The sequence below is a fragment of the Lampetra planeri genome, chromosome 4 (assembly GCF_965212315.1).
Source record: "Lampetra planeri chromosome 4, kcLamPlan1.2.h2, whole genome shotgun sequence".
NCBI lineage: Eukaryota > Metazoa > Chordata > Hyperoartia > Petromyzontiformes > Petromyzontidae > Lampetra > Lampetra planeri.
This window is the reverse complement of record NC_136110.1, coordinates 21,541,005-21,568,633: the sequence shown is the minus strand read 5'-3', so window position 1 is coordinate 21,568,633 and position 27,629 is coordinate 21,541,005. Positions and strand designations below refer to the sequence as shown.

General features: G+C 48.9%; 2 protein-coding genes across 2 annotated transcripts in view; one reads left to right on the top strand and one right to left on the bottom strand.

Annotated features, from left to right (window-relative positions):
* Positions 1 to 53: 53 nt before the first annotated feature.
* On the top strand, positions 54 to 22,526 carry LOC144717837 (uncharacterized). The gene is made up of 9 exons (XM_078593532.1): positions 54 to 230; positions 1,124 to 1,201; positions 5,888 to 5,941; positions 6,195 to 6,266; positions 8,750 to 8,863; positions 10,955 to 11,029; positions 15,895 to 16,002; positions 17,251 to 20,508; positions 21,520 to 22,526. The coding sequence occupies exons 1-8, from the start codon at positions 158 to 160 to the stop codon at positions 17,343 to 17,345; spliced, it is 669 nt and encodes a 222-aa protein (XP_078449658.1). The 5' UTR covers positions 54 to 157; the 3' UTR covers positions 17,346 to 20,508; positions 21,520 to 22,526.
* The window catches only part of LOC144717836 (protein EFR3 homolog B-like), a 60,933-nt gene continuing 55,731 nt past the window's right edge, over positions 22,428 to 27,629 (bottom strand). Inside the window, exon 23 of the mRNA XM_078593530.1 lies at positions 22,428 to 27,629. Coding sequence (XP_078449656.1) covers positions 27,524 to 27,629 — 106 coding nt within the window. The 3' untranslated portion in view covers positions 22,428 to 27,523.

Sequence of the window (27,629 nt, the reverse complement as noted above, 5' to 3'; positions counted from 1 at the left end):
ACGCATGCAGGAAACCGTACTCCGTAAAAAAAAAATCCATGCGTGTGCGCGATTGTTTACCCGCATTACTTTGCTAACGCGCGCGCGTTGCCGAGTGATCTCACTCGCTCACTCACTCGCTCGCCTCCCATGACTGCTGCCAGTGACGGACAGGAGGATGCTCCTGCAGCAGGAGAGACATCCACGCCGGCAGTGCATCTGCGTCGACTCCGCCAACCCGGACGAAACGAGTGGGTAGCCGCTCCGCCCCGGCGAACGCGCACGCACCGAGAAGCAGCCTGTGCCATCGGTGTCCCGAGTCGTGAATCACAGCTGCCGGCTTCAGAGGATAACGAGTGAATCCCACTCGTGCCCTCCTTTGAAGGGCGCTCGCAAGGAACACGAGTTTACAAAGAGACCCAGAGGCTCATGTAGAGATACATAGACTCACACAGTGACCCATAGACTCACACTTAGACCTATAGGCTCAGAGTGGACACGAGTTCACACAGAGACCCAGAGGCTCACACAGAGATCCATAGACTCACACAGAGATCCATATACTCACACAGATATCCATAGACTCGCACGGTGACCCATAGACTCGCACTTAAACCTGTAGGCTCACAGTGGACACGAGTTCACACAGAGATCCATAGACTCACACAGAGATCCATAGACTCACACAGAGATCCATAGACTCGCACGGTGACCCATAGACTCACACAAAGACCCATAGACTCAGAGTGAATATGAATTCACACAGAGACCCATAGACTTACACAAAGACCCATAGACTCACAGTGGACACCAGTTCACACAGAGACCCATAGACTCACAGTGAATACGAATTCACACAGTGACCCATAGACTCACACACAGATCAATAGACTCGCACGGTGACCCATAGACTTACACAGAGACACAGAGGCTCACGTAGAGATACATAGACTCGCACGGCGACCCAAAGACTTACACAGAGACACACATACTCACAGTGAGCAGCGACTCCTGACAATATAAGATGAACTGCACTAAAAAAAACTCATGACAAAGTTAAACGGGATTTTATTCAAATGTCCTTTCTTATCGCACACATTTTAATTTTGTCTTAACTGCCGTCCCCTTCCCTCCTCCCCTACAGATGTGTACGATGTGATTGTCCTGGGGAAGAACGAGCCGATCATCCCACAGCTAATCTTTCCCCGTAAGCCCCTAACGGGTAAGTGTGAGTAAGCCTATTCAGCAACTGGTGTTTAAAATAAAATTGCTTTTCAAATTACCTTTAAATTTCAACTGAAACCCCGTTTCTTTAGAACTGCTTTTTGTGTGCAGTATTATCTTTCACACGCACATCCGATTAGCACGGTTGGCTACGTACGGTGCGAAAGAAGTTCAACGTACGTACAATACCTGGGGAAACTATTCAAGGCAGACTGAGATAAAAATGATGCAATTGTAATGACTTGACACACTTCTCTTGAGATGGCACTTTATTGAAGACACGACGTTCAGTTTACACAGGCGGAGACCCCTACTGCAACAGCCCCGAGTCTCCAGCGCATCTCCCTTTTATACCGACACGAGACCACGCCCCCCTTCTCGATCATTCTCGTTGACTCTGGACGCTCGCTCCACCGGCAGACTCCACCGTCCTCTTCCGTCACCTGACCACGCTCCCTTCTCGATCATTCCTGTAGCCACCGGTCCCTTCACACTCACAGCTGATTCCCCTGTCAATACCTCCCGTAGCCACTGGTCCCTTCGCACTCACAGCTGACTCCCCTGTCATTACCTCCCGTAGCCACCAGTCCCTTGGCACTCACAACTGACTCCCCTGACATTACCTCCCGTGGCCACCAGTCCCTTCGCACTCACAGCTGACTCCCCTGACATTACCTCCCGTAGCCACCAGTCCCTTCGCACTCACAACTGACTCCCCTGTCATTACCTCCCGTAGCCACTGGTCCCTTCGCACTCACAGCTGACTCTCCTGACATTACCTCCCGTGGCCACCAGTCCCTTCGCACTCACAGCTGACTCCCCTGACATTACCTCCCGTAGCCACCAGTCCCTTCGCACTCACAGCTGACTCCCCTGTCAATACCTCCCTTAGCCACCAGTCCCTTCACATTCACAGCTGACTCCCCTGTCATTACCTCCCTTAGCCACCAGTCCCTTCACACTCACAACTGACTCCTCTGACATTACCTCCCGTGGCCACCAGTCCCTTCGCACTCACAGCTGACTCCCCTGACATTACCTCCCGTAGCCACCAGTCCTTTCACACTCACAGCTGACTCCCCTGACATTACCTCCCGTGGCCACTAGCCCACTCACACTGCATGTAGACTATACTGTCATTACGCACTGAAAAGGCAAAAGAGAAGAGGGTGAGCCGCTTTTGGAAATCTGAAATTGGCAGCGAACAGCAACAAAACTATTTCCAAAGACGGCCGATTCCAAAACTGCCGTGGGAAAAGCTATTTAGGAGTCTATACTATTTTGTAAAAAAAACTACCGAAGGATCAAAGGCATTTGAAGGATGCAAGAGTCGTAACAATGACGTCTTGCACATATCCGGGCTCTCGGTCAGTTACCCATTTGTAGATTATCAGAATAATTTCACATTTGCATCTTTGTATGTATGAACTTCTTTCGCACCATGCGCAGCCAACCGCGATAGTCTTTCATCAACTGGTAGCCCCTGGAGTGCGTTTTTTTTTTCATTGTAAACGGCGACATCTTCGTTTTTTGTTCTTTTGGTAAAGTCACGTAGAAAGAAAAAAATATTAAATAATAGAATACGACGTTTCGATTGTCATCAGGTACGAATGAATGAGAAAACCAACCTAGTAAACTTAGATATACAATGCAATACAACACAGAGAGTCGGCTAACATAACAGTCAACACCCAACCTGGTTGATTTACTATTATTTGGTTCTTTCGGTTAAGTCACGTCTAAAGATAAAATAATAAATTAAATTAAATAATAGAATACGACGTTTCGATTGCAACACAAGCAATCATCATCAGGTATAATGAAATAGCGACATAATATCTAACCAGAAAACTATAGACAGACATATTAGCAGACAGATATCACAAGATACATACATAGCGAGAGCAACACAGGTGACAGAGAGGGGTGATCGTCTCTGTGGGGTGGCCTTAAATAGACAGAGGGGGGGCGGAGGCAGAGAGAGGGAGGGGGGTTAGAAAAAATTAGCATATCAATGAGTGGTCCAAAAGAAAACGTGGTGCTGCGAGTACGATGGCACAGCAAGCAAGCCTGAAAATCAGGAGAAAGACACACTAAAATTAAATAACCTAGTAAAATATCGAAATGTAATGTAATACAACACAGAGGGTCGGTCAACACACAATTAACGCATAGCCTGGTTGATTACGTATTTCAAAGATTGCTAAGTTAGAATTTAAGTGTGAACATTCTAAAGAGGACACAGGCAGAGAAAACAAGTCGCCAGAGAGAGAGAAAAAAGATAAGCTTAAAACTTCCCCGTAGAAGTGGTTCAATCTTAATTTTAGAACTTTCGTGACTGCAGGAATTATTATTTGGTTCTTTCGGTTAAGTCACGTCTAAAGATAAAATAATAAATTAAATTAAATAATAGAATACGACGTTTCGATTGCAACACAAGCAATCATCATCAGGTATAATGAAATAGCGACATAATATCTAACCAGAAAACTATAGACAGACATATTAGCAGACAGATATCACAAGATACATACATAGCGAGAGCAACACAGGTGACAGAGAGGGGTGATCGTCTCTGTGGGGTGGCCTTAAATAGACAGAGGGGGGGCGGAGGCAGAGAGAGGGAGGGGGGTTAGAAAAATTAGCATATCAATGAGTGGTCCAAAAGAAAACGTGGTGCTGCGAGTACGATGGCACAGCAAGCAAGCCTGAAAATCAGGAGAAAGACACACTAAAATTAAATAACCTAGTAAAATATCGAAATGTAATGTAATACAACACAGAGGGTCGGTCAACACACAATTAACGCATAGCCTGGTTGATTACGTATTTCAAAGATTGCTAAGTTAGAATTTAAGTGTGAACATTCTAAAGAGGACACAGGCAGAGAAAACAAGTCGCCAGAGAGAGAGAAAAAAGATAAGCTTAAAACTTCCCCGTAGAAGTGGTTCAATCTTAATTTTAGAACTTTCGTGACTGCAGGAATTATTATTTGGTTCTTTCGGTTAAGTCACGTCTAAAGATAAAATAATAAATTAAATTAAATAATAGAATACGACGTTTCGATTGCAACACAAGCAATCATCATCAGGTATAATGAAATAGCGACATAATATCTAACCAGAAAACTATAGACAGACATATTAGCAGACAGATATCACAAGATACATACATAGCGAGAGCAACACAGGTGACAGAGAGGGGTGATCGTCTCTGTGGGGTGGCCTTAAATAGACAGAGGGGGGGCGGAGGCAGAGAGAGGGAGGGGGGTTAGAAAAAATTAGCATATCAATGAGTGGTCCAAAAGAAAACGTGGTGCTGCGAGTACGATGGCACAGCAAGCAAGCCTGAAAATCAGGAGAAAGACACACTAAAATTAAATAACCTAGTAAAATATCGAAATGTAATGTAATACAACCTTTTACTAGGTTATTTAATTTTAGTGTGTCTTTCTCCTGATTTTCAGGCTTGCTTGCTGTGCCATCGTACTCGCAGCACCACGTTTTCTTTTGGACCACTCATTGATATGCTAATTTTTTCTAACCCCCCTCCCTCTCTCTGCCTCCGCCCCCCCTCTGTCTATTTAAGGCCACCCCACAGAGACGATCACCCCTCTCTGTCACCTGTGTTGCTCTCGCTATGTATGTATCTTGTGATATCTGTCTGCTAATATGTCTGTCTATAGTTTTCTGGTTAGATATTATGTCGCTATTTCATTATACCTGATGATGATTGCTTGTGTTGCAATCGAAACGTCGTATTCTATTATTTAATTTAATTTATTATTTTATCTTTAGACGTGACTTAACCGAAAGAACCAAATAATAATTCCTGCAGTCACGAAAGTTCTAAAATTAAGATTGAACCACTTCTACGGGGAAGTTTTAAGCTTATCTTTTTTCTCTCTCTCTGGCGACTTGTTTTCTCTGCCTGTGTCCTATTTAGAATGTTCACACTTAAATTCTAACTTAGCAATCTTTGAAATACGTAATCAACCAGGCTATGCGTTAATTGTGTGTTGACCGACCCTCTGTGTTGTATTACATTACATTTCGATATTTTACTAGGTTATTTAATTTTAGTGTGTCTTTCTCCTGATTTTCAGGCTTGCTTGCTGTGCCATCGTACTCGCAGCACCACGTTTTTTTTTGGACCACTCATTGATATGCTAATTTTTTCTAACCCCCCTCCCTCTCTCTGCCTCCGCCCCCCCTCTGTCTATTTAAGGCCACCCCACAGAGACGATCACCCCTCTCTGTCACCTGTGTTGCTCTCGCTATGTATGTATCTTGTGATATCTGTCTGCTAATATGTCTGTCTATAGTTTTCTGGTTAGATATTATGTCGCTATTTCATTATACCTGATGATGATTGCTTGTGTTGCAATCGAAACGTCGTATTCTATTATTTAATTTAATTTATTATTTTATCTTTAGACGTGACTTAACCGAAAGAACCAAATAATAATTCCTGCAGTCACGAAAGTTCTAAAATTAAGATTGGTTGATTTACGTTCTTCCAAAGATTACTAAATTTGAGAGCGAGAGACAAAACACAGCCACGGAGCCACACAGACAGACACACAAACAGAAAAACGACATCTTCGTTTGCAAATCAGCCCAAGTGCAGAATGTTTGAACAACCCGTCAATTGACTCGTGCTTGTTGTATTCGTTGGCTTACAGCGCAGGACATCACTCCCAACTGCAATGTGCTGTGCTTCTCTGCGACACTTCAAGGTGACTGAAACAAGTTTCTCGATCACAGCCTGGCATCGCCGCCATCCCCCCCACCCCCTCGTCTCTCTGAGCCTGACTCTCTCCGCGTCGTGTGATTCCGATCCTCCCATTCCCTTCATCTCTTCAGCTTCTGAGAATGCGACACATCAAGGATGCAGCCATTTGATGTTTAATGTTGTTTTGTTTTTTGTTCCCCCCCCCCCACCCCTCTTCACGATTGAATCTCGTTACCATCCGTGTTCTCATCACGCAGACGCGTCACTGCCCCCTTCTCCGCCTCTGTTCGGCGTTATGGTGTCGAAGAACGCCACTCTCGCTCCTCAAGGTACGCGGGGGATGTCCGTAGGATGTTTGCGTGCGGCTTTGGATTTTTGTTGATATTTTTTTTTCGTCTGTCCTCAATTGCATCGCGATCGTTTTCAGTTTCATTTCAGTTTCATTTATTAGGTATAACCCTGTGAGTCATGCGGCTCTTGACTCGGGTGCAACCACAACAAAATAAAAAACATGAACAAGAAACATCTTAAAGTGACTACACGCAACAACAACAAACATCCTGGGGGGAAAAACAGCAAAGTCTTCCAGAAAAAACACCGTATTTCAACGCTGTGTGCAAAAATCCCAGTGGGATGCAAGTCATACAATAACAACTATAAGACAATTTAGATTAAAGTTATCGGGCTAACTCTGTGCTACAACAAACAAACATGGCTAAACCAAAACGTTTTCAAAATCACCAAAATAAAGCCATAAAAACAATGTAACAGTGATCATGGGAACTGTCTGGCCCGTGACATCGCGTCGGCGGGACAATGGCACGTGCCCATCGGGACATCCTGGCGACTACCACGGCACCAATGTGAACTAAAACGAGGATGACCACAGAACTACTTCTGAACGCACCCCGCAATGCATTGTTGTCCACAATGTATTATGCTGAACTTATTTCGCGTCGTACGTAGCCAAGCATGCAATGTGCTGCCAAGGGTTGTTCATCGCATTCCAATCGAATTGGAAATTTGTACATTTCAGTGCTGGGGTAAGCCAATTTAAGTGACTCACCAAAGTTACTGTGATGGGGTTTTTTGGTGGAGTTATTAGTGATCGCGCTGAGAGACCATCATCTCTAAGAACTTGGTGTAATCGCGAGCGGGTGGAGCCTGTATATAACAAGAACAACAACACCACCAGCGCAGTGATGACATGCACAACAACAACACCACCAGCGCAGTGATGACATGCACAACAACAACACCACCAGCACAGTGGTGACATGCACAACAACAACACCACCAGCGCAGTGGTGACATGCACAACAACAACACCACCAGCGCAGTGATGACATGCACAACAACAACACCACCAGCGCAGTGGTGACATGCACAACAACAACACCACCAGCGCAGTGATGACATGCACAACAACAACACCACCAGCGCAGTGATGACATGCACAACAACAACACCACCAGCGCAGTGGTGACATGCACAACAACAACACCACCAGCGCAGTGATGACATGCACAACAACAATACCACCAGCGCAGTGGTGACATGCACAACAACAACACCACCAGCGCAGTGGTGACATGCACAACAACAACACCCGCCATTCGCCACGAAGCGGCGGTGACGTTCACCACGGCGCCTGTGCCAGGCCAGGTGCACACTGAGGTCACGTGAAGTATTGAAGGCTCGATGACGGGAGGTGACGGGACAGACCGAGGTGCCGTGGGTTGACCGACTGAAATGACCGGCAGATGCATTCTCGCCATACGACGCTCCCGTTGTTGTGAGCGTCGCTCCTTTGCCCTCCGTTGTTGTTGGAGGGCGACTCCTTCCAAGTGACCAGTAGCAGCAGCGTCCTTCACGAACCACCTCCACGCGCACACGCTCACAGACCGCCATCAACGTCTTGTGCCCAACATTTCGTGCTGCGTGTTGTACAAAGAGAGCTCGACATCTGCGTGCCCAAAGTGAGCATCCCTCGGTATTCATCTTCAATGGTGACCCTAAACCATTCGTGGGTATTCCACGGTTGCATGGATGGGAGCAGTCTGGCACCGATGCGTGGTTTTCGGGTCGTGCCGCGCGTTGTTAGGCACGACGTCCGACGTTTCACTCCGCGTGCTGGGAGCTTCTTCAGGAAGTGAAACCTATTTTACTATTAAAAAAATATTTATTTTACCAGCTAAGGCCCAACTGAGCTATTTTTTTAGAAGCGACCTGGCTATCACAAATGATAGCTCAACAACTTATCACGTGGGAATTTACAGCAGCCAAAAACACTCTAAACGCGTGCTGTTGATTCGAAATGTGGAGGGAAAAACCGGAGGACCCGGAGATAAATCCACGCGACCACGGAGAGAGAGAGACACGCAAACTCCAAATGTACAGCAGCAGCAGGCGTCAGGGTAGGGATCGAACCCACGACCTCCTGTATAGCAGGCGAGGTAGTTAACATCTCGCCACCGTGGCGCCTTATATGGGACATTCAGTAGCTTAAAGAAGGCCCCCTTACATAAGGGACAATATTCTTAGGTTTTTTCGGTAAAGTCACGGTTCCACCTGAAGACGGAAGCTTGTGTTGCCTCCGAAACGTCGTGATTTTTATTTTATTTTTTATTTTACTTTTATTAATTTAAATTGTTTTACTTTTTACCTACGTGACTTTACCGAAAAAACCTAAGAATATGAATCCTTGCAGTCACGAAAGCTTCAAATCTAGAAATAAGGGACGATGGCTGGTGGTCTCCCAGAGCTTGCCCGCTGTGAACACAAAACGCCAGAGGCTCGTCGTTTGCCCCAGGTGGTGATGGTGGTGGTGGTGGAGCCACGCGGCTGATGGTGGAGGAGGTCATCTTCGGCTCCACGTTTCCTCCCTCCCTTCCGACGGCGACCGTCCTCCCTGCAGCACGCACGGGTGAGGCACCAAAAACAACGGTCCCCCGTGTAGCCTGAACAGAGAGTTGGGACAAGTGGTGTTAGCGAGCACCTAATGAAGACCGGCACGGCACTCGAGAGGGTGATGTGTTGCCAGGACCTCGCCCAGCCGCCTTTGTCTCTCCCTCGTGGCGATGTTTACACACCGAACCAGGTACTCACTTGAGGCTGAGTCGACCTAGGGGAGGCCAGTTCGGATAATCGTCACCAGTGTTTGCCGTGAGCGGGAACTCGGGTCGCCTGGTTCGTAGCACAGCGCGTTAACCGCTACACTACCTACGGTGAGCCGCCGTATCGGAGCAAACATTCCCCCCGGTAATAAAGTAGAAATTCTCACTGCTGTGGATGATTATTCATACCCCCCCCCCCCATCAACCATCAATTCAGGAAATGCGAAGTAATGGAATAGGTAATGGGTGAAGTAGTGTAGAGGAGGGAGGGATGTGATGGGTGATGAAGGGAAGGAGTGACAGTGTGAGATGATGGTGTGAGGTGATGGGAGAGTGTGTGTAGAGGAGGAAGGAATGTGATGGGTGATGAAGGGAAGGAGTGATGGTGTGAGGTGATGGTGTGAGATGATGGGAGAGTGTGTGGATGAGGAAGGGGTGTGATGGGTGGTGAAGGGAAGGAGTGATGGTGTGAGGTGATGGTGTGAGATGATGGGAGAGTGTTTGTGGAGGAGGAAGGAATGTGATGGGTGGTGAAGGGAAGGAGTGATGGTGTGAGGTGATGGTGTGAGATGATGGGGGAGTGTTTGTGGAGGAGGAAGGGATGTGATGGGTGGTGAAGGGAAGGAGTGATGGTGTGAGGTGATGGTGTGAGATGATGGGGGAGTGTTTGTGGAGGAGGAAGGGATGTGATGGGTGGTGAAGGGAAGGAGTGATGGTGTGGAATGATGGTGGTGATGGGAGAGTGTTTGTGGAAGAGGAAGGGATGTGATGGGTGGTGAAGGGAAGGAGTGATGGAGTGAGATGATGGAGTGAGATGATGGGGGGGTGTTACTGCTGGGTTAAGGTGTCTCTCGTGCAGTGGTTCGCGGTGGCTACGATGCAAACGCAGCCGATCCAGAACTAATGACAACGTTTACACCTTTTGTTTCTGACGTTAATTCATATTTTACTTACGATATATATTTAATTTTTAAAAATTAAGTTCGTAAAACTACCCTGATTAAATTACCCTAACCCTAAGATCTAAATGCCACCCCCTAAAAAAAACGTAGATCTGCGTGTAAACTTAATACAATTCCGGTAATATGAATGATTTAGCGTACCTGTCAACCCCTTATCAGCGCCCTACCTTATCACAGACCAATTTAGACCTCGTAGGTCACCACGTGCCCCTTATACATCTCAACGTTCATCCTTCAAATTCCCATCACAAGGGAGACACACAAACAAATTTGACTTTAAAAAATGTGCCCGTATTGAAACGGCTTTACGCCGTATGGACCTGCAAACTCAATTTCCCCGGTACAAGAATACGGGCTAAGCCGTGTGGGTTGACACGGTATGATTTAGTATCACCTGGTATTTATAGAGAGAAGCGAATGCGTTTCGTCACCAAGGGGTGTGGGGCTGGGTGGCCCGCGGAAATGTTTGCATCGGCCGAGTGGTTCGTGGGCCGAAAGAGTTTGAGAAACCCCGCTGCGAAGGGAGAGTCACTGAGGGCTGCTCGGCTTAACGGCTTTCAGAAAGCCTTCATGTTAAACTGACTTTGAGCATTCTAGATTTGAAGTTTTCGTGACTGCAAGGATCCATACTCTTTGGTTCTTTCTTTGTATGTGTTGCAATCGAAACGTCGTGATTTAATTTACTGTTATTTTTATTTTATTTTTCATCCACGTGACTTTACCGAAAGAACCGAAGAGTATGACTTTGAGTATTCAACGCCACTCGTGACCACGAGGGGGCGCTAATCGAGTAATGTCCACCCCGGTGTGGGGCGTGAGTGGGGAAAAGGAGTTTAAATACAGCAGCGCCCCCTGGTGGCGAGATGTTTTTTGTGCTAAATACAATTTACCCCTAAAAAATATTTTTGTGCATTATCCTTCCTCCCCTCTCCTTCTCAGCTCACCTTGCCACCCCTCCACGTCTCCAGTTCTCCTCCAGCACCAGCACCACCACCACCTCCTCACTGTCTCCAGGTCTCCCTCCCTCCACTTGTTGCCTAATCACCCGGGGAGGAGACAGGGGGACGTACAGCAACACACGTTATTGACAAATTATCTCACCTGTAGTGACACTCACCTGTTGGGCGGCTTTCCTCACGGCCGCCGCGCTGCCCGAGACTTGCACCGCCTGGCTCGTCCACTCTGCCACTGAGCCACCAAACAGAGATTTTGGTGGTTCTGGCAAACAAGTCCTTGCGCGGTGCATTCATGCAGCAAAGAAAGTGTGATATGTGATCACGTGCACTGCTAATAAATACAAAACAAAAATGTACTTAGTGGGATTTCAACTCAGGTTCCACTGATTTACAAACCAACATCTTTTCCCCTCTGCCACAAGAGACACGGTACGATGTCTGGGAGCCGTGGGATATATGACTGAGACTTAGGTGTTGCGTATATGGCGACATCGTACAGCTAGGTAGTATCCGAGTCTCAGTCATCTGTACACCAAGACTCATAAAAACAGAGCCACGTCTCTCGTGGCTGAGTGGAAAGTTGTTTTGGGTTTGCAAGCCGTTGAAAATTGGGTTCTCAAACCCAGCATGTTTCTTTTATATTTTAACGTTAAAATATTAAATAGTTTTAATATTAAAGTATAATTCTAGATTTTAAGCTTTCGTGACTGCAAGGATTCATATTCTTAGGTTTTTTCGGTAAAGTCACGTAGGTAAAAAATTAAAATTAAAATTAATAAAAGTAGAATAAAAATAAAATAAAAGTAAATAAATAAAATCGCGACGTTTCGGAGGCAAAACAAGCTTCCGTCTTCAGGTGCTGTGACGGTTCCACCTGAAGACGGAAGCTTGTGTTGCGTCCAAAACGTCGTGATTTTTTTTTACTTTATTTTACTTTTATAAATGTTTATTTTTTACCTACGTGACTTTACCGAAAAAACCTAAGCATATTAAAGTATAATTGGAGTTGAACTGGGGTCCTCCGATCCACAAATTCACACCCTCTCCCACTCTTGCGCTGAGGTATCTATGACTGAACCGCAGACACCACTGGGATATTAACCGAACTTCCGATTTTACCAGCGCTCGAACCTATGTGGGTTGGTCGCTGGCAGAACGAAAAAGGGTTTGGAGAAAATATGTTGTGGGTCACCGACCCGGACAGGGCAATTGGGATGTGATTGGATAGAGAAGCCCAAAACATTCTAAGCTAAAAACTAAACTATTTTATATTTTACCAGGTAAGGCCCACTGAGCTATAACTTTTTTCAGAAGCAAGCTGGCCACAAATTATAGCTCAACGAAGTGGCTTACCATGTAGAAATATATATAGCAGCCAAACACTCTAAATCCATGTTTCTAAATGTGGAGGGAAAACCCAGAGGACCCGGAGAAAAATCCACGCGACCACGGGGACAGAGGCATGCAAACTCCAAATATACATCAGGCGTCAGGGTCAGGATCGAACCCAGGTCCTCCAATATACCAGGCGAGGTAGTTAAACATCTCGCCACCGTGGCGCCCCGTATAGGACCTTCAGTTGCTTGAAGAAGGCCCCTTTCCAGAAGGGACGATGGCTGGTGGTCTCCCTGAGCTTGCCCGCTGCGAACACACAACGCCAGTGGCAGGGACTCGTCGTTTGTCCCAGGCGGTGATGGTGGTGGTGGTGATGGTGGTGGTGGTGGTGCTGCTGATGGTGGTGGTGGTGGTGCTGATGGTGGTGCTGATGGTGGTGGTGGTGGTGATGGTGGTGGTGGTGATGGTGGTGGTGGTGGTGATGGTGATGGTGGTGGTGCTGATGGTGGTGGTGGTGATGGTCGTGGTGGTGCTGATTGTGGTGGTGGTGGTGATGGTGGTGGTGGTGCTGATGGTGGTGGTGGTGATGGTGATGGTGGTGCTGATGGTGGTGGTGATGGTGATGGTGGTGGTGGTGGTGGTGGTGATGGTGGTGATGGTGGTGGTGGTTCTGATGGTGGTGGTGCTGATGGTGGTGGTGATGGTGGTGGCGGTGGTGGTGATGGTGGTGGTGGTGATGGTGGTGGTGGTGCTGATGGTGGTGGTGGTGCTGATGGTGGTGGTGGTGGTGATGGTGATGGTGGTGGTGGTGATGGTGGTGGTGGTGATGGTGGTGGTGATGGTGGTGGTGGTGATGGTGATGGTGGTGGTGGTGATGGTGGTGGTGGTGATGGTGGTGGTGATGGTGGTGGTGGTGATGGTGGTGGCGGTGGTGGTGATGGTGGTGGTGGTGGTGATGGTGGTGGTGGTGCTGATGGTGGTGGTGGTGCTGATGGTGGTGGTGGTGGTGGTGGTGATGGTGATGGTGGTGATGATGGTGGTGGTGGTGATGGTGGTGGTGATGGTGGTGGTGGTGATGGTGATGGTGGTGGTGGTGGTGATGGTGGTGGTGGTGGTGCTGATGGTGGTGCTGATGGTGGTGGTGATGGTGATGGTGGTGGTGCTGATGGTGGTGGTGCTGATGGTGGTGGTGATGGTGGTGCTGATGGTGGTGGTACTGATGGTGGTGGTGATGGTGGTGCTGATGGTGGTGGTGCTGATGGTGGTGGTGATGGTGGTGATGGTGGTGGTGGTGGTGATGGTGGTGGTGGTGGTTATGGTGGTGATGGTGGTGGTGGTGATGGTGGTGGTGCTGATGGTGGTGGTGGTGCTGATGGTGGTGGTGGTGGTGATGGTGGTGATGGTGGTGATGGTGGTGGTGGTGGTGGTGGTGATGGTGGTGGTGATGGTGGTGATGTTGGTGGTGGTGGTGGTGGTGATGGTGGTGGTGGTGGTGATGGTGGTGATGGTGGTGATGCTGATGGTGGTGGTGATGGTGGTGATGGTGGTGGTGATGGTGGTGGTGGTGGTGATGGTGGTGATGGTGGTGGTGGTGGTGATGGTGGTGGTGCTGATGGTGGTGGTGGTGCTGATGGTGGTGGTCGTGGTGGTGATGGTGGTGATGGTGGTGATGGTGATGGTGGTGGTGGTGATGGTGGTGGTGGTGGTGATGGTGGTGATGGTGGTGGTGGTGATGGTGGTGGTGCTGATGGTGGTGGTGGTGATGGTGGTGGTGGTGATGGTGGTGATGGTGGTGGTGGTGATGATGGTGGTGGTGGTGGTGGTGCTGATGGTGGTGGTGCTGATGGTGGTGGTGATGGTGGTGCTGATGGTGGTGGTACTGATGGTGGTGGTGATGGTGGTGCTGATGGTGGTGGTGCTGATGGTGGTGGTGATGGTGGTGCTGATGGTGGTGGTGCTGATGGTGGTGGTGATGGTGGTGATGGTGATGGTGGTGGTGATGGTGATGGTGGTGGTGGTGGTGGTGGTGGTGATGGTGGTGATGGTGGTGGTGGTGGTGATGGTGGTGGTGCTGATGGTGGTGGTGGTGCTGATGGTGGTGGTGGTGATGGTGGTGATGTTGGTGGTGGTGGTGATGGTGATGGTGGTGGTGGTGGTCATGGTGGTGATGGTGGTGGTGCTGATGGTGGTGGTGCTGATGGTGGTGGTGATGGTGGTGGTGGTGGTGGTGGTGGTGGTGATGGTGGTGGTGATGGTGGTGATGTTGGTGGTGGTGGTGGTGGTGATGGTGGTGGTGGTGGTGATGGTGGTGATGGTGGTGATGCTGATGGTGGTGGTGATGGTGGTGATGGTGGTGGTGGTGGTGATGGTGGTGGTGCTGATGGTGGTGGTGGTGCTGATGGTGGTGGTGGTGGTGGTGATGGTGGTGATGGTGGTGGTGCTGATGGTGGTGGTGGTGGTGATGGTGGTGGTGCTAATGGTGGTGGTGATGGTGGTGGTGGTGGTGGTGGTGGTGATGGTGGTGATGGTGGTGGTGGTGGTGGTGATGCTGGTGGTGCTGATGGTGGTGGTGGTGCTGATAGTGGTGGTGGTGATGATGGTGGTGGTGGTGGTGATGGTGGTGGTGGTGCTGATGGTGGTGGTGCTGATGGTGGTGGTGGTGATGGTGGTGATGGTGGTGATGGTGGTGGTGGTGGTGGTGGTGATGGTGGTGGTGATGGTGGTGATGTTGGTGGTGGTGGTGGTGGTGATGGTGGTGGTGGTGGTGGTGATGGTGGTGGTGCTAATGATGGTGGTGATGGTGATGGTGGTGATGGTGGTGGTGGTGGTGGTGGTGATGGTGGTGATGGTGGTGGTGGTGGTGATGCTGGTGGTGCTGATGGTGGTGGTGGTGCTGATAGTGGTGGTGGTGATGGTGATGGTGGTGGTGATGGTGGTGATGTTGTTGGTGGTGGTGGTGATGGTGATGGTGGTGGTGGTGGTGATGGTGGTGATGGTGATGGTGGTGATGGTGGTGGTGGTGGTGGTGGTGATGGTGGTGGTGATGGTGGTGGTGGTGATGGTGGTGCTGGTGATGGTGGTGATGGTGGTGGTGGTGGTGGTGGTGGTTGTGGTGATGGTGGTGGTGGTGATGGTGGTGGTGATGGTGGTGGTGATGGTGGTGGTGATCTGTGGTGGTGGTGGTGGTGGTTGTGGTGATGGTGGTGGTGGTTGTGGTGATGGTGGTGGTGGTGGTGATGGTGGTGGTGATGGTGGTGGTGGTGGTGATGGTGGTGGTGGAGCCACACCGCTGAGGGTGGAGGAGGTCACCCTGGGCCCCACGTTCCTCCCTTCCGAAGTCGATCGTGCTCCCTGCAGCGCGCACCGGTGAGTTCCGGGATCGAACCCACGACCATCCTGTATACCAGGCGAGGTAGTTAACATCTCCTAGCCACCGTGGCGAGATTCAAACAAGCCATGACAGCAGAGATCTCACGCGGCTGCATTGTCGCAATGCGTGTATTAACCCCTCCCAATCTGTCGGCTCGTATTGTCCCAATCGTGTCTGCGGCGCTCGTCACAGCGAGTACCGGTGTCTCCACGTGGCAGGAGACGCATTCCCGCCTCCTCCGCCCTCGAGTGACGCTCCCCCCGTGACCACCGATCGATCGGACGAACGCGGCAGCTCCTCCGCAACGAGCAGAGGCACCGTGGCCGGTAAAAATTAACCCTTAAAAACAAAGGTTTTCACTATAAATCCTTTATATGCGTGGCATCGGTTTTATTTTATTATTCATTTCTGTTTTTCTTGAGTAAGAGTTTCATTTGTATCACATTGGTATTTTAAGTTAAATATGAAAAAAAAAATCCTAAAAAGTGGAAAATTTTGGGAAAAAAATTCACGAAAATAAATTGTCATGCACAACGAGTCTGTGTGCAAAATGTCAGCTCGATTGGATCACGGGAAGTGGGTTAAAACGACCGAAAGATTTGCACGGTCGTAAGCGCGCAAGCAAGTGAACTTAATATAAAGGATTTAAAAAAGACCCAGTGGGGTGTGAGTTGCAGTCGCATGTTGGAAGTTGTGGGGAGTCCCCTTGGCGAATGCCTCCCGGTGGTTACTGGGCAAGTCAACAGGTGCCCAGTGCCGGATGAAGCGAGTGCGGGGCCTGCAGCACTTAATGTTATAAAGGGGCCCTACATAAAATAAAAAAACACGTAAATATGAAAACACAAATGTTTAACTTGCACAGTAAAGTAATTGTATTTTTTCATTTGCTGTACAGCCAGATAATACGACAAATCGCTAACCTTAAACAACCCAGTCGTTCATGAAAGTAGAAGGCGGTATAGTACTATAGTAATAGAGCAAGTGCAGAATCACTGAACCGGAATTGATAGCTTGAAAACATTTAGCGTGGGGCCCTTGAAAGTTCGGGGCCCGTGGCTACTACATGTGTAGCAACTTTTGTTACACGGATAATCCGGCGCTAACAGGTGCCACGTATGAACCACACGCAAAGACAAAGATCCCCCGTATAGCCTTTAACAGACTGCATGAGCAAGTGCTTTAGCGAGTAGCACCGATGAAGGCCGGAACGGGCACACGAGGGAGTGGGTGACAAGCACCATGCCACCCACCCCTCTTCGTGTGCCGTGCCGGCATTCGTAGCTGACTGGCTCACGAATAGCACTTGCCCCAACAGTCTGTCAATGTCTTTACATCATTACCAGGGCCAAAATATAATAATAGAGGGTTTCCCCTTTCTTGTTTCAATGCGTATTAACCCCTATTAAAAAAAGGTTTCAGTTTTGTTGCCAGAAAAAAGGGAAACGCCCTATTATTATAGTCGGTCAATGCCCTATACGGGGCGGGGGGGTGTTGTCGTTTGTTAAAAGTTTACAAACTCAATGGACACGCTGTGGCCGTGCGCCCGAGACGAACTCGCTGTGTCCTTGGCGCAGGTGCGGCGACCACCCGCGGCCGTGACCTGGACTCGAGCACCTCCAACCGGACAGCCGAGTTCCAGCCCACGCCGCCGACGATGATTGGTCGGTAGATCCTCGTCGACGCGTTCCCAGCGTGGGGGGGGGGGCAGGGCACGGTTAATGCAATCGCATCGCTCGCTTCAGCGGCGCAACTCGGTGCACGCGGCGAGGGGAGAAAACTCGACCGTCGAACGAAGGGCGGTCACTGCACCCAGCGGCGATTTCAGATGCGCCGTCGGCGGCCGTCTGGAACGCTCTTCATTCCGACGAGGAAGCCACTGGAGCCGTTGCACCATTAGAATCTCGATTGAAGGAACTCGTTTGTTGAGAACAGCTTCTTGTGTTTAGTTTGTTGTCCTTCGCTCGCACCTCCGATTAGCACGGTTGGGTACGTACGGTGCGAACGAAGTTCAACATACATGCTACGGAAGATGCAAGGGGTGCCACGGTGGCGAGGTGTTAACTACCTCGCCCAGTATACAGGACGTCGTGGGTTCCATGTCGACCCTGACGCCCGAAGATTTGACTTGGCGTGTTCTCCCCGTGGTGGCGTTGATTTTTCTCCGGGTCCTGTTTTTCCTTCCACAGTTAGAATCAACGTGCATTTAGAGTATCTGTGCGTGTGTCACGGACTGCCATACGCACATTTTGACGCTTTGTTCATGCGAAACGTGTCGTGTGTCATTTATGGAACTCATGTGATGTCACTGCCATCCATTTACATTTCACAACAATGCTGGTCCAACACTGACGATGGCACGGCTGACTACAAGCCACGTACAGACCACGTAACAAATACAATCAGTTGCATCACACCTCGCCGATGATTGCTTGCACCCAGCAAGGGCGCACCCAACTTGGCTGGACCCTCCTCAACACCGAGCCACGGGACTGGGCAAAAACGCGAAATAACAAGTAATGATTATGGCCATCAACTGCGCCAACGGAATTGCATCGTGCACTTGGGCGATTCGCGAGTGTGTGCTTTTGGACAGTCTCATGGTGGTCGTGCACGTGTGTTTGTCGGCACTCATTGTCTGAACACACCTTAATATGGATGGGACCGCAGAGCTTGGGAAATTGTTGGCGCGGGCTCACCGCGTGTCTGCGGTTCCTCGCGCCTCTGAGTCGCTCACTCTCTCTTTCTATTCACGAGCAGCAAGCGGTTACTCTGTGACGATGCCTTACAAGATAATTGTTTTTTAACCCTTCTATCTGGCAACAAAACTTACACCTTTTTTACAAGGAGTCATGTTTGCATAGACCACAACACCTTCAGCCATAATGCAAACAAAAAACACAACTCTGATAATGTGCACTGTCCTTGAAGTTGATTGGTCCACACCCGAGACAGCTTTCCTTAGAGCCTAGTCTCACATGGGTTGGACCAGATGACGCCAAAAGGCGCACAACTCAAAGACAATGCACCATCAGAGTATGAGAGCTCGGGTTAAGCATTTACACCATTGGAAGTTGATATTATTATTAATAATATCAACTTGTCAGTGTGGGGGAGTGATAATGTAGCAGTCAGCGCGCTTCGCTACGAACCCGGCGACCCGACTTCGATTCCTGTGCACGGCCACCACCAACAGTGACGAATATCTAAACCGGTCCCGTGCCTCCCCTAGGTCGACTCAGCCTCAAATGAATACCTGGTGCTGCGCGTAAACATCGGGCTGCGGTATTGCCCACCCCACCCCCTCGTGTGCCGTGCCGGCCTTCATAGGTGCTCGCTAACAGCGCTTGCCCCCTACGGTCTGTTAAGGCTACACACGGGGGGGTTGGAATCTGTGTTTGTTTGTGTGCGTCAGTGTGCCGGCCGCTGTGGCCGTGGCGACGGGTGTCGCCCGGTTGGATCCCCGGCCAGGGCTGCGTGCTGCGCCCCTCGTGCGGCACGGACACGCGGGGACGATGCTCGTCCTGCGCTACCGGGCGGGTTCCGCGGGACCACGGACTGGCGCCCGCCCCGGCCACGTGCGTGCATTCAGCCATTGAACAACAACAACAACAAAGCAGCAACAACAACAACAACAGAAGCAGCAGCAGCAACAACAATGCTGCACCCACTGCCCGTGACGCACAATGTTCAGAATCAAAGTGTTTATTTACCCGGGAAGAATCCGATGAGCTATAAAGCTTTTTCACGTGTCCAGCAGCGGTGAGTCAGAACGTTATACAACAATACAACAAAAACACGATTTGGAGTGCAAATTATCGGAAAGGTAAAAAAAAAAATACACAAAAAAAACTAAACGATTTTTTTTTTATCTTACTCGGTAAAGACAACCGAGGTATATTAACTTATCTTTCAGAAGCGACCTGGCCACGAATGATGTTCGTGCTGTGGTGGCTACGCACGTGGCCGGCCACGCAGCACTGTGGAGGCAGCGAAGGGGTTGGTGTATCGCAACACGTGTTGCCGGGGACGGCGGTAACGCAAAAGTGGACTCCACTTGTTCCGTCTGCATGGGATCGAGTGTTGCCCCCTTGCATGCGTGGGGATCCTCCAGGTTGCTCTGGTTTCCTCCCACATGTGAAACCACTCACTCATTGGCTGATAACTCCTGAACACATCGAGGACTTTCAGAGCTTGGACAATTATTGGCACCGGCTCACCAAGGTGGCTGCCGCCTTCTCACGTCTGTGGCTAGTGAGCTCAACTAATTATTGCTACTGCATGTAGTGTTTACTGCCAACTATAATAGAATACAATGCTCGCAATGCAGAAATGTGAACTGAAAGTGTCGAGTTTATTTTTATCAATACAACACTGCTCGCCGTGCTGAGTCGGGTTCAGTCTCCGGCCGTGCATTCCGTGCGTGCCATGGGCTATCAAACCGACGAGACACCACGTGTCACCCTCGCATCTGCCTTTGACTGGGCCATCAAACAAAGACGACGACTGCATCGCGTGCTTCTGTGGCCGTCTGGAACGGTCCTTCCTTTCGATATTAGGAAGCCACTGGAGCTATGCACTTTTAAATCGACATTGGAAACTCATTTCTTGACAACTTTTTTTTTAGTTTGTCCTTCCGCCGCACCACCGATTAGCACGCTTGGCTACGTACGGTGCGAAAGAAGTTCAGAATACATACGTGGTGTGTGCGGTGCATGACTCATGTACATGGTGTGTGGCTCAAACTCCTGCTTGCTGCAGGTGCTGCTGGTCTCAAGGGTGCAACCTGGGGGGCGACAGGAGCCAAGGGCGAGTCCGATGCCTCGTTGGGTCCCGTAAGTCACTTGCACTCGGTATGATGATGGTGGTGGTGGTGCTACTCAGAATACCAGATGTGTAACACACGAGTTGGGGGACGAGCGAGGTGCCAGTGTTGGCGACAGTGTAAGGGTTTGGTCTATAGGAGAACATATATGGACCACGCCCTACCGCTGCGAAACGGATCGCAAGCGACGGTTGTTGGGGCATTCGGCGTTGCAAGCATCTTGGCTGCAGTCATCGGATACTCTGGGAGAGAAAAAATATTTTCGACCGGAGAAAAAAAAAATCAGCGGTTATAATTTTAGTGCGGGCATCTTAAAGTGATCAAAGTGGCCGAAATGGGTGCGATAATGTTGTGGCTGTCTGCCAAAGGTATTTGGAAATCCGACTTGGCCCTCTGAGGATTTGGTTCTCCTAGCCTAGAGGTTGGCCTTAGAGGTATCGGACGAGAGGTTGGGATGTTGAGAGGTGCTGGTCGTCTGGTTTGTTAATGTTGGGTGATGGCTGTAGTCTGGTTGGCTGCTGTGGTTCGGGGTAGTGCGTGGATATGACGAGTGTGGTTCGGGTCAGGGTTCTGTTGAGTTGGAGTGCGACGAAGGCAGGAGCCTAACTATTGGGGGCTCCGTGGCAGCGTTATGCGACGCATAGTGGTCCAGTCGGCCACAAGGGGGCTCGAATCAACAGGTAAACAAGTTTTTAAAAAATATATATTTGGACCAAGCCCGATGAAGGCTATCGGAGCAGCAGAGCAGCAGAAGTTGCGCGATCCACCCCCTTTGATGAATCGCTAGACCGGCGGGTGTAGCAGCATGACAGCAAGGCAACTTCATTGTATTGTAACATTTAAATGTTGTTTATGAATACCATCATTGTGAGACTGTCTTCCTCTAAACCCATCACACGGTGCAACAACAAAACACACATCTAGTCATAGCCTACATATTATTGTTATACGGATTAACTCTTTGAAGGCTGCGTTTGATGTTGGGCCGTGCTGACTGTGGGGGGGTGTGGGGGGGGCGCAGGGTTTGTGCGGTATCGGTGCGACAAGAGGCGGCGGCTCTGTTGGAGGGAGAATACCCTCACCTCGCCTGGGACGCAGCGGCCTTCCCCTCCAGCCTAGCAGCAGCAGCTGCCGCATTCGGGAAGCATCACACCCCCCCACCCACCCCGCACACACCACAGCTTGGGAGGGCACAGACGAAACTTTTAACACAATTTTTGTATCGTAGTTTTCCTGCTGGCATCACGGCCCGAGATGAAACTTCCACGTGGCACGTCACATTGTATCATAATTCAGACGAGCCCTGTGGAGGGCGACAAGTGTTTTACTCCAGAGCCCAACAGCGCAGTGATAGTTGTATTTATTAGTTTGGGGGATGTGGAAAGAACGTGAGTTGCACGACAAAATCAAACTCGGATTAATCGAGTTTTTTTTTACTGAAACGTGTCAAATGAAGATACGGTCCAAATGACAGGAAGGTTCTTTGTGCGATGGCATTTGTGGCCACAGGTGGAGTAAAGACCATCAGCGAACAACTCGAGCGACTGGTTGAAACACCGTGGAAGTTGAATCCTGAATTTGAATGCAGAATCTCAGCAGCGTTGGCTCCGTGCCACCGCCAATGGGCACTCCCCTTAGCCACTCAGACACCTTTAAAAGGACTGAATTATTCATAGTAAAGGTTTTTGGGTGAGATCGCGTTATTTATAAATGTGTCGCAACCCTCCACCACCCGACACGGCCAATCAGTAAACAAATGTGTCACGTTGACAAACGACAAACAGTTCACTACTTTAGCCCACCGGTGTGTTGACTGAATTAGTCAGTCGACTACTTTGATTCATCAGTGGACAGAGTACATGCGTCAAGTCGAGGCGAAACGCACTGGGCCAGTTTAAATGTCACAAAAAACGACAGAGTTCGGATGCGTAACAATAAATTCTCCACTTTATTGCACAGAAACAAATCACGTGAATGTAAAGCTGAAGGGAACATGAATTGATGACCGCAATAAATAAGTGAAAACGTGACGAGCTTCATAAATTGGAAATAAAGTAAGAGCCCAACAGCGCACAACGTACCGCAGTAATGCACAGCGGAGCGACAACGCGAGAGGTTGGGAGTGATAATCATCCATTATTTGGTCCAAAAATAACGCAAGCACTCAAACAAACTCCAGTCCCGATGCCTCACTCCGGTCCAGATTTTCCGAGCCCACCAACGGTGCTGCAGCCCTTGACTCAATTGTGACGTTTTCCATGAGGCTAGAAAGCCAGGCATTTAAATAGCACGCTTCCATGTAAGAAAGTGTGAACCAATTACTTTGAATGCAACCACCTTAATTTTACAATTCTCAATTTCAAGGCCATATAATCGTATCAAATCAACCCATTCATAGGGGAACGGAAGGCACATTGAAAATAAGTCCAGCTGAAATTTTAATGTCCACGTCATGAGGCCAATGTCAACATGAATCAACATCAAAGTTGCCTTTCATGTTTCACGCTGCTAATTGTTTTTTTTTACGCGGAACATTTCACAAGCCACGTGTCTTTTTCGCGAAGGTCACAGAACCAAATGGATCTCCTTGCATTCTTAGCCGGTTCAAGGTGCACTCCCGAAGAATAAACAAGGGCGTAGCGTGTGCGGCAGCTATCGATTGGCAGATGCGGTGAAACTGGACCTCGGTGGAGACCGGAGGCTGAATATCTTGTGAAGTGACTACATCAGTGCACGTGCAAAAGATAAAAGTAAAAAAAAGAGACGGAGGGGGGGGGGAAGCTAGCTAGTTATTGAATCCCATGGAATCTTAATTGTAAGTCGGCAAATCAATGTGAAATACTGCTTTACAGGACCCATGTGTATGCCAGCAGCCTTACTATGAGATACTATAAATGGAGAATCTCGCGTTGTAAAACCTGCTAGCGGTGGCTTTAATGTGGCCAAATAGTTGCCACGTAACAGTTGCTAAACGCATAATGAACAGAATGGACGGCTGATCATTTTCTGAGTTACCGCTACTTACGACACTCAGCCAGAGCTGGTGATTGATTAGGGTGCCGTAAGCCACACACTCACCAATTGGTCAAATCAGGCCTAGTCGCGTGCCCATGCTGGAATTGGTATATTCATGTACAACACTTGGCATGTATTGATTCTCCCCCCCCCACCTCAATTGGATTGTCACAGGATTTAAATGTATTCTTGTGTCTCTTGCAGCCTTCTCAGTCTATGCCATCTCACCTACACACGACAGAGTTCGGCTCCATTAGTTCTTAACTTGAACATTTGTACATGATGAGCGTAAATTGTAAACGATTAATATTCTTGGTTCTTTCGGTAAAGTCACTTAGAAGGGAAATAATAATTGTTTTATATTTTTATTGTTTTATTATTTCCCTTCTACGTGACTTTACCGAAAGAACCAAGAATATGAATCCCTGCAGTCACGAAAGCTTTAAATCAAAATTTGTAAACGATTGTCGCGCTCGGAATTGGATGCATTGCATCGCGAAGTGCGCGCAGCGGATCAATTCGAATCCCGAGAGAATCATTACGTGCCCAGTGTCGCCACCATCACTTCCGCATCATCAAGAGTGATCGTCAACCATTGGACCGTTAAGACAGTGACTCAAGCATCGGGCATTTTATGACTCGCGCCTGGGCAATTTATAGCTCAAAGACCAAGTGATGCCATCGAGAATTCATTATCCATTTCCAGAACAGACATTGATGTAAAAACAGTGATGATTTTTGCACCCACTGACATCAAGGTTTCTCTTCAATTTTAGTTTCTGGTAATTTGAACATTTGCAATCTGACACTTGACATCGGTACATAATGACCCGCTCTTCTGACCGACGACATCACGCCTTCTTTAAGGACCACTTTTTAGCGAACTACGCACTTTGGTAATTAATGCGACCTCCACCCACCCACCCAAATGTGTAACATATTACAATCGTATAAGCCGGCTGTTAAGAATTGACGAGCGATTGCTAATCAAAGACGTATAGGCGTGTTTGCATTAATATACTAATCAAAATGTATAGCGAGTTTGTGTGAATACACCATGATACGTGTTAACGTGTAAGGCGTGCGTGTGTGCGAATCCATTGAACAGTAAATCACATTCCCTAAAACTTTCTACAAACGCCTTGTTGGCTGATCAAAGCCCGCTTTGCATTGCTCCTCGATAACCTTGAAACGACATTCGCTGAACTGCGCCCCGCACGTTCGCGGCACGGGCAGGTCAACATTTGCACGTGTGTGGTCTGTTAAGAGCGTGCAGGCAAACACGCCGCCCTCGAATCGAGTTGTTCAATCGAGGGACTCAACTGAGAGTCGAGAGTTCTGCTGACGCTCGAGGCTGAGTCCAGCTCGTGGAAGGCACCAGGCAGATCGAGAACTCTGTTGAGTCCCGAGTCTCACCTCCAAGGGAGTGGCCATAACCGACCGTCCTCCTTTCCGTGCTCTTCATCGTCCCACCTGACCCACCCAACAGGACGGAGTAGGATGTGGACCCCCACTCCGCACAACCGGCCATCTCAATGGGTGCAGACACACAAATATAGATTTTTTAATGCAACAGTATTGCCGAGAGCGTTTTTTGATTAACAACACCTCCATTCATCTTCTTGGTTCTTTCGGTAAAGTCACGTAGAATGGAAATGATAAAATAATAAAAATAAAACATAATAAAATTATTCTCACAAATAATTCTCTCAATTCTTAGTGAGAATTATTTTATTATGTATTATTTTTATTATTTTATTATTTCCATTCTACGTGACTTTACCGAAAGAACCAAGAAGATGAATCCCTGCAGTCACGAAAGCTTTAAATCGAAACACCTCCATTCTCACTTCGCTCACCACCAGCCTCACAACCACCACCCTAAACCTACACTTATACAATCCTCGATCATTTGGCATAACATATGCAGTGCTCAAAACAATAATCATCATTGGCACACTGATTTAGCCAGACGATTCCCATACATTCCTTAATCCCGAAGCACACCGATTTATAATGCCCTCAGAACAACTAAACTGAAAGATTCCGCAAGTGCGTGCATAACCAAACTGGCAGGATTAAAACTCCGAAGGTTTCGCCATACAAGTTGCATCACCGCTGTTGAACCGACAGTGGATTAATCATCGTGGCCCTGGGACCCAATAATTACGAACAAGCAGCAGCGACGGAGGGTGGCAGCATCGCAACGCCCTCTCACCTCTCACCACACGGCACACGCAGCTCACGGAGCCGGGAGGCTCTAGGTAGTGGACCGAAGGGGGAGAGCGTGTCCTGTGCCATATCCACTCCTACGCAGGGGCTTAGGGCCGTGTCTGTGTTCGATAACCTCGTGTTGCGTTTTATACTCTTAAGTGCATCCGTACGTTTGGTTGAATAATTGCTCAATGGACTGGTTGGCCCGGCTTGCGTTTTGTTAATTCCACATTATTAGCAGTGGCCACAGTAACCACCGGGTGGAAAGGATGTCCAAGCAAGTGCTTCATCTCAACTTGTCAAAACCCACCATTCCACACTTCGCTATCGCCTCTCTCCCTGCTGGTTGTATAATTCTACAAAGTGCTGTATATGCCACCTCGGCCACCACCATCCCTGCCACGGGACAAGAACGGCCACTCCCGTTTACAATTCATCCTTCGTTTGGTTTGTGTTGGGACGTTGGCAGTCATCGCAAGCGCCGTCCGAGCGAGACAACATGCCGCCCGCGGGAAGATTTCTCCCCATCAACATTTTACGCTGCGGACAAACGGCGACGTAATGCCGCGCGCGCGTGTGTTAAATAAATCAATCACTCCAGCATTAGATGTAAAACGTTAAAGCTCCATTCGCCAATTGCTGGTGCAGGACGCGAAAAAATAAAAATGCCTCCGTCAGCGCACGCACATAGAACCAGTTGCGAACGGACAAACGGTGCACACGCAGAGAGCCACCACCCAAAATATATCTATATAGCGCAGAGTCTACTTCGTAAGACGTACAAACACATACTCGTACTGCATGGGGATCCACCTATTCATATTGCTCCTTGTTAGGCCCTCGGTCAAAACTCAAGCGTTGTCTAGTAAGGTAGCTTATCCAAGAACGGCCCACGCAATGAGTGCGATCGGTCAACTGTTAAAATCCAAGTATTGGTCATTCGTTACAAAATGTGCAGTTCAGTACACTGCAAGTAAGAGAACGCCTCCAAGGCAGGAATGAATAAATCGTGGGGGCAGCCCCGGAGAAAGCGTCCAATGATTCGAGCCAAAGGAAAGGGCTGGTGTTTAAATGGCAGAGTTAAGCGAGATACCATTAACTCGAAGAAAATACGCTATTTTTACTGCTCCAAAATATACTCTATGCAGCACCAACCAGCCACGCATTCCGCTGGCTTTTGTAATGGTTTTTGATGTTTAGAAAGGCTGAGGATTTGCGTGTAAACGTGCGCATATGCGGAAAAGTTTATACGCACTCAATTCCACAAGATGCAAAACAAACGCCGAGTATGGGCTCTCGATTTATTTATGGAAAGCATTTCCCGTTTACTCTTTCTTAATGCGTTTGCAATAACATGCCTGCCTGTCTGGCTCCGATGACAATTCACTGTGAATTGAGAAGCCCTCTGTATCAACGGGGGCTAATGTCTAGCTCTCCGATGTGTTTTCGGGGGTTGTGCCGTGGTGGTCTTGTTCAGCACGATGTCCGACGATTCGCTCCACGTGCCTCCTTCAGGCACTTGATTGAAAACACATCGGAGAGCTAGAATGGCGAAACACGCGAAATCCTACGCAGTAATGGAGCTGGTGTCGGCTGTGCGCGCGCACACACACACACGATGCAGAATGGAGATCGAGGAGCTTTGGCCCAGTCGCACACCACAGTACTGGGACTTTACGACCCACCACGTACACACACACACACCACGTGCCTGGTGTCTCGGACAATCCAAAGCCGAGCCTGCCGCCGCGAATCTTCTGCCATCCAACGCTCTCCCCCGCATCCGACTGTCGCCTTCAGTAGACGCAGAGGTCGGGGAAAGTCATCTCGTACACGGGCACGGAGCGGCACGGAATCTGGCCCAGTTTCCCGGGCACGGAGCCCGACGGGCTGGGCGGTGGC

What these genes read in the sequence shown, in the direction of transcription:
- LOC144717837 (XM_078593532.1), top strand. Translation starts at nt 158, where the DNA reads ATGCTCCTGCAGCAGGAGAGACATCCACGCCGGCAGTGCATCTGCGTC. An exon ending in CGCCAACCCGGACGAAACGA is followed by an intron (nt 231 to 1,123) that starts GTGGGTAGCCGC and finishes CCTCCCCTACAG; the next exon opens with ATGTGTACGATGTGATTGTC. An exon ending in GAGCAGAGGCACCGTGGCCG is followed by an intron (nt 16,003 to 17,250) that starts GTAAAAATTAAC and finishes TCCTTGGCGCAG; the next exon opens with GTGCGGCGACCACCCGCGGC.